Source organism: Mastomys coucha, unplaced genomic scaffold (genome assembly GCF_008632895.1).
Source record: "Mastomys coucha isolate ucsf_1 unplaced genomic scaffold, UCSF_Mcou_1 pScaffold21, whole genome shotgun sequence".
Lineage (NCBI taxonomy): Eukaryota > Metazoa > Chordata > Mammalia > Rodentia > Muridae > Mastomys > Mastomys coucha.
Genome location: NW_022196904.1, coordinates 189,153,387 through 189,160,964, shown reverse-complemented (window position 1 = coordinate 189,160,964; position 7,578 = coordinate 189,153,387). Strand labels below are relative to the sequence as shown.

The following is a 7,578-nucleotide window of genomic DNA, read 5'->3' as shown; positions in this document are numbered from 1 at the left end:
AAAAAAAAAAAAAAAAAAAAAAAAAAAGAATATTTGTTCTTAAGGTTTAACTCTTTAATGCACAATACATAGGACTCAGGGCATGCCTCCATGGTTATGAGTCCCTGTACTCAAGAGGACCTGCCTATAACTCCAGTTCCAGGGGATGCAGAGTCCTGACTTCCACAGGCACATGCATGTGGTTGGTGCACACACATACGTGTAAGCAAACACTCATGTACATAAAATAAAATTTAAAATAGTAATTTTAAAAAACTTTAAACAGATACATAAACTTGTGTAGGCTATTCACTGCTAGAATTAGTCTAATTGCATTTAATAATTGCAATAGACTTATAAATAATGAGTTCTTTGCTTTCAAATTAAAATGAAACCCAGCTTTCCTTAGAAACAGATAAAAATTCCCTCCCTTTTTACAATAGTCATTTGCTTTTAATATTAACGCTTTATGTGCGTGTAAAAAAATTCATTAAGAACTGTGTATTTCCTATGCATAAATATAATTTGCTTGCTAATAATTCTTTTATATTGTACAAAATAAATCTAGTAGTATAGAGGATTTTATAAAAGTAAGCTAGTCTTGTATTATGTGACACAAAAGCATGGTTTCTGGAATCTATTGCATATGAACTGAAGTTCTACACCACGAATCTGAAGTGCTTAGGGCTCTGAGCTCCAGCTGGAACAGCGGCCACACTCCATGCTGGATTTGGTTTGGCAAAACAACCTGGCAGGAGCTTGAAGTACACAGTGCTGCTGCCAGAGGCCTGTGACCCTGCTACAAGCGAGTGCCACGATCCCCAAACACTCCAACAACTCCCCCATCGGCTTATGTTTGTTTGTTTGTTTCATTTGGTCTTACCAGATCAGCAAATGTATCAAATGGGATTTAATAACAACAAAGCCCACTGTGACCTCACTGCCCTTCAAGCTAGCAGGCTTCTGCACCGCCGCTGTCCTCCAAGTCCCTCACGCTGACTCCAGAAAGTCTGTCAACCCAGGTACTCCACAACCTGACAAAGGGCAACTTCTTCACATCAAATCCATAGCTACTTCCTGCCTGGCTCAGCCAATGGCCAGCATATGATATGGGTGGCACGTTAGTGCTCAAACCCACTCCTGCACCTCTGAAGTCACTGCACCTCTGAAGTCACTGCACCTCTGAAGTCACTGCACCTCTGAAGTCACTGCACCTCTGAAATCACTGCACCTCTGAAGTCACTGCACCCCTGAAGTCACTGCACCTCTGAAGTCACTGCACCTCTGAAATCACTGCACCTCTGAAGTCACTGCACCTCTGAAGTCACTGCACCTCTGAAGTCACTGCACCTCTGAAGTCACTGCACCTCTGAAGTCACTGCACCGGGTGGTTTCCCTAAACTCCTCATTCCTTTTCAAACTGCCAGTTTCTCTTCTCCCTCCCAACCTTCTTGTGATATAGTGGGTGGGACTCAGTCTTGCTCTTTGCTATATACAACTTGTTCCCTGTATAATTTCATTAGAACTAAATCCCCATTTCTACCCTTCTTCCCAAAAGCCCTGTGTTCTGACTTAAATGGTCAGAGTGAGTCTTCTACAGTGGAAGTCAAAGGCTGCTGAGAACCTCCCACAACCCACCTCACACACAGGTAAAGCTTACACCCTCCACTCTGCCATTTGCCTCTTCATCCTCCCCTTTAACTTAACCCTTTCCTTTCATAGACTTCTTAGCAAATCACATGGCTTCCCTGTGAAATATAAAGCTTATTTAAAACACTCTAGACAAGTATTAAAATTTTTATACAAAACAAACCCCCATGTATAGTGACAAATAATTGGGTTTGGGCACTGACTGCATATGGTCTCAAATTTAGCAAATATATTCTACCTCAGAAACAGCCACTTATAGATTTGAACAATAGAATGTAGTTTATTATGAAAATCTAAAAATAAATACTTACTTCAGAACCATTTGAAAAGAGCTGTAGTTAAAGGCATACCCTCCAATCACCCACATGAACTTCCCGTGTACAATGGCTTTATGTGAAGCCCGACCTACGGAAGGGCTGAAGGGCTTAACATTTGGCAAAATCCAGTAAGACTCGGTAGAAGGGACATTAAGAGAACAATCTGGGCCTGTTTAAAAAAAAAAAAAAAAAAAAAAAAAAAAAAAAAACAAGCAACACATTGAATTAAACATAGATCGCATATTACCAAAGCAGATTACACAGGTGAAGAGAATCTAATGTCCATCATACTGAAAACGTAATACGCACAATAGTCTCACCCTACAAGGTGGAGCATACCCCTAAAACCATCAGTCAGAAGGCTGAGGGAGGAAGACCGGAAGATCATGGGCAAATTAACAACTCAAGTACATAGTGAGACCCCAGCCCAAAATCTTCCCTCGTGAAAAAAGACTGAGATATACCTTGCAAATAAATTCTTAAAAAGAAAAATATAATCAGACTTTAGCATGTTCTAATGAATATCATAATATATACATAACTTGTTAAATAACATGAAATTTCCTATTAACTTTAGTATGCTTCTATAATATTAAAGTGAAAAACAGCATCCTCAAATCCAATTCGGTCAATTACGATGTGACCTTAGACAAATCTGTTCACCTTGCCCAGCATCAAGCTTCCATATATAAAGAGGAAATAAAAGTCTATTCACAAATGCCATTAAAATTTTTAACATTTTACAAGTATATAAAAGACATTTATAAATTACAAACTATTAAACAAACATAATAAGGATCACATTATTAAGAACCAAACTTGCTTCAGTAGGTAGCCTCAAATATCAGCAAATAATAATAATAAAATAAAAACCATTTAGAAACTATAAAAATTTAATAACATAAAAGCAATTATTAGTTTAGCATGATGTCCAATAGTATAAAACTAGAGCAGCAGTTATCCCTTATCCAGACTCATGTGACTGATAAGTATAGATGTCCTCATCCATAAGATGCAGATGAGGGGTTCAATGTCTCTGAAACCTGATAACAGAGGAACTCACTGTCATAGAACCCAGTGTCACTACACTTCCTGTCACTGCGCTGCACTTCCTGTTGCTGCACTACCCTTTCTGTTACTCTACAGCACTTCCTGTCACCACACTTCCTGGTGCTGCATTGCACTTCCTGATGCTTTACTTCCTGTCACCGCACTGCACTTCCTGGTGCTGCACTTCCTGGTGCTGGGCTGCACTTGCTGTCATCGCACTTCCTGGTGCTGCATTACATTTCCTGATGCTTTACTTCCTGTCACTGCCCTGCACTTCCTGTCACTTCATTTCCTGGTACTGGGCTACACTTCCTGTCACCACACTTCCTGGTGCTGCATTGCACTTCCCGTTGATTTACTTCCTGTCACTGTACTTATCCCTACACTTACTGATGCATGTGTCACAAGCTGAGTCTTACAGCAACACTAGCTGAACCAGACCTGCATCTGCTTCAGAGCACTGTGTGTATCCTGTGTGTTTCTTTCTTGCTATCCAAGATCTGTCATTAGTATCACATTGTGACAACCTATAATCATGTTACTATTAAAATCACTTCCCTGGTCTCTCCCTCTCCTTAAATCTCCTTATTACCGAAGACAAAATAGTATTGAAATTTAAGCTTGTTATTAACAACACTGGTTTCTAAATGTCAAGATGAATGGGGAGGTTCAGTTCCTTTCACTTAAATCAAAAGTACACGTTCCCTCTTCCGTCAGCCGCCATTTAAAAGCGATGAAAGTGGTCCCCCAGAGAACAAATGGTGAGGTGAATGCCCTTACTGCTAACAGCTCAAATCTGGGGCTTTCAGCAGAAGAGCAGACCACTCACAACATGCCTTTAAACAAAACCCAACCCAGCGGCAGAGTGCACACCTCAGTAAACTTTCCCTGTGTGGGGCTGGCAGAGGCTGGTTTATAAAGAGGGCGGGGCAGAGGACAACAGTTCCACAGTGACCAGCCAGGCTCATTTGGACTGCAGCAAGCAATCCAGGACTGATGACCCCACTGACCACGCAGGAAACGTTGCCACGAGGGCTTCAACACCATCCTGATGCAGTAAGAGGATCGGAGATTATGGAAGGAAGTCAAAATACCAACATTCAAAGGAATCTAAGGGAGATGCTATCAGTCTGGTGGGTGCTTTTAAGTGACTTCACTTATGTAAAAGAAGTGACTGTTAATCTGGTGGGCACAACAGAAGGACCAGAAGCAAAGCACGGAGACAGAACTGAAATGGGAGTTACTGAAACAAGAGTTACTCCTGTGGTGAGAAAAAAAAAAAGAATTCCCAATTTGGAGTCCGCTGATGAAGATGCTGTAGACACTTTAGGATGATAAGACTTAGAATACTTCTTGGTTAGTAAAGAAGTTTGGGAGGGTGGACATTAGGGTTGAAAAGTTCTATCTAACTAAGAGTAAGATGCTATCAGCCAGTATCACACCAATCAGACTGCTCTGCAATCTCCCCTCTCACGGCTACTGCAGATGCTATCAGTGACCACTGCTAGCCATAAAACTGAGGCAAGACCCTCCCCCAGCAAACAAGGCTCAGGAACAGCGCAAGTGACTGTTACCATTTTGTAGCAGTAAAATGTTTTTAATTAAGATTGTACATTTTTATAATAGTTTCATTGTACATTTAAAATTATAATTGTACATCTATACAGTATTGTGTAAACATAATCACTATGTGCTCTGGGAACATAGAAAAAATGCCCAGGACTCACTATATTGCAACATTTATTTCATTACAACCATCCAGAATTAAACTTATAATAACTCCAAAATTATACATCTTCATATAATATGTTAGATATATTGTTTTGCTCAAACTAAATAAATAATTGGTCACATGTTTAAAGTGAAATTAATTCCTACAGTGCTTAATATCATTTAGCATACCTATATTAATATGCTACATCCACCATTTTTCTTTCTTCCACTTATGATTTAACATGTATACTGAAATCTCAAATTCTCCAAAGAAGAGGGGGAGGAGGAGAAGGAGGAAAGCAAGATAAGGAGACATCTTTAAAGAGTACTACCTTCCAACTCCACTGAAAAGCACTTCTTACAGCAGACAAAATATTCCACATATGTACTAGGCTCACAGACACAATCACTAAGTCCGACTGTCTGTTTCAGTGTGTTTTAAATGCTCTCAAACTGTTCTTACAATAGTTAACTTTACAAACAATGAGTCATATGACTGTCCTTTCTAATATGGTTCTCACAATTTAGGTAAATTATGTCATAGGGGGTGTCTGTCTGTCTGTCTGTCTGTCTATTTAAGCAGAAATCTGTGGACTCCAATGTCCCAATTTTGAGGTGTAATGAGGCTAAAATAAAGTTGTATGTGGAATCTCAATATAGAAACTATTCCAGTGATAGCATCGTGGTTGGAGCAGAAAAGGGTCATTTCCCCTTGAGCCCCTGCAGCACTCATGAAAATCATTGGTATTATTGGGATACATGTACATAGAAAAGAATAACTTTAACATCCTAAAGACCTATTTCTGATCATTACAGCCACCAAGGCTATATATACAGACATTTAAAATAATGAAGTAGAAAGGAAAGCATACCGGTTAACATTTATTCTAGGCACAAAAAACCAAACTGCCCATTTTATTAGTCTGGCCTCATGTTCACAGAATACCTAAACAGTATGTCTAATCTTCAAGTATTATTCACAAATGCAAATTTTATAGGTTAATAAAATGCGTTAAGCTTGGTTACAAAAGAGATGATTGAATCAAGAGCTATTATCAAGTGTCTGCTTACTAGAAAGGAAATGTCACTATAGCATTAGTCCTTAAGAAACTACTTCAGAGCAGGAGACAGCTCAGTTGTTAAGTGCCTGCCGTGCCAGCACAAGCCTCCACGTTAGGATCACCAGCATCCACCCCAAAGCTGACTGTGGTGGCACACATCCATAGTAACCCAGCACTGAGGGAAAGGGACATGGGGATCCTTGGAGTCCCAAGTCTAGCCTACCGATGAGCTCCAGTTCCGGAAGAGCTCTCCCCTAGCCCACGGCAACAAATAAAGTAAATGGCAGTCTCATAAGACACCCAGTGTTGGCCTCTGCCCTCCACACAAGGTTAGATATGCACATACCCACATGAACACCACATACAAACAATACTATGAAGGAATACATTTTACTACTTTATAGAGTTGTCATCCCAGGACCCAGACAAATGTAAATGCACCTTTCTAAAAAAAATTAAATTAATAACTAGACAGGTTAGCTGACTTACCCAAAATAACCCTGTAAGCTGGGATATTCTGGAAATTTCTTCATAAATTGAAGTGACTGTAAGAATCATCCACTTGCAGGGCAGTGGTGGTGCATGCCTTTAATCCCAGCACTTGGGAGACAGAGGCAAGTGGATTTCTGAGTTCAAGACCAGCCTGGTCTACAGAGCTACAGAGTGAGTTCTAGAACAGCCAGGGCTATACAGAGAAATCCTGTCTCAAAAAAAAAAGAAAGAAAGAAAGAAAGAAAGAAAGAAAGAAAGAAAGAAAGAAAGAAAAAGAAACCAAACAAACAAAAAGAATCATCCACTCTAAGAACTAGCATGATACAGACTGAATGTTTGTATGGGGCCCTAAACCCCAATGTGATGGATAAGGAAATGTGCGAGATGCACACGCATGTGTTCTTGCCATCGTTCTGCCAGAGGAAAAATCAGCAAGAAGGCCGCCATCTTTAGGCCAAGAAGATGTCCCTTCCCAGAACCTGATTCTTCTCATGTCTAATCTAAGACACCCAACCTCCAGAACCGCTAATGGGTAGTGAGTGCTTTGGTTACGATAGCTGTTGGCATTTGCTGGAGAAATACCAGAGTGAGCTAGTATAGATGCGCATGACACTCCTTTGCACATCCCACTGACCATCGTATGCACACCGGCTGTGAGGTTAGACTAGGAATACAGTGTGTAGCTGTCAGGCCACACGCAGATCTAAAACTCAGTGAGCTCTATTTGCCAAAGGAAATAATCAATGCTGGAAAGACACTGGTCTCTTCCAAACAGTACAACAACTTCCCTTCTACTCAGTTAAGTTTGAAATACTTATGTTGCTCTAACAAAAGCCCACGGATTCAGAGAGTCACATAAGGGAAAACATTGAGAGCCACTCAGCCTGAGGGAGCTGCTAACCCATACTGCCACATCTCGGAGGCCCTGTGAAGAAGTTTAGTATTCCTTACATGTGAACATGAAGTGAACTGGTTATGTTTTGATTTTTATTTAGTTTTAAAATATTTTCTTTATCACATTACAAGTAAAGTTATGAGATAAATATTTTCCAAAACACCTTTTTCCTAATGTGACTTAATATTTGAAAAATTCTATGCAGTCAAGGGTCTGTGATAGATAACAAGTTTGAGCCCAGCCTGGGCTACATAATGAGTTAATTCCAGGCCTTCCTGAGCTACATTGTGAGTCCTGTTCTAAATGATAAATAAAATAAACAAATTATATTACATGGAAAATATCAGAAGCAACCAAGAGGTCCTAATGAATCCACAGAGAAATTGAGTGCATCCACACAATGAACATTGCTCATGCTGAA

General features: G+C 40.0%; 1 protein-coding gene across 5 annotated transcripts in view; it reads right to left on the bottom strand.

Annotated features, from left to right (window-relative positions):
- Atrnl1 (attractin like 1) overlaps positions 1–7,578 on the bottom strand; it is a 135,981-nt gene that overhangs the window by 96,593 nt on the left and 31,810 nt on the right. For all 5 annotated transcript variants that reach the window (XM_031390829.1, XM_031390831.1, XM_031390830.1 and 2 more), the window contains exon 6: positions 1,941–2,115. In XM_031390829.1, the coding sequence (XP_031246689.1) occupies positions 1,941–2,115 (175 nt within the window). The remainder of the gene's footprint in view (positions 1–1,940; positions 2,116–7,578) is intronic.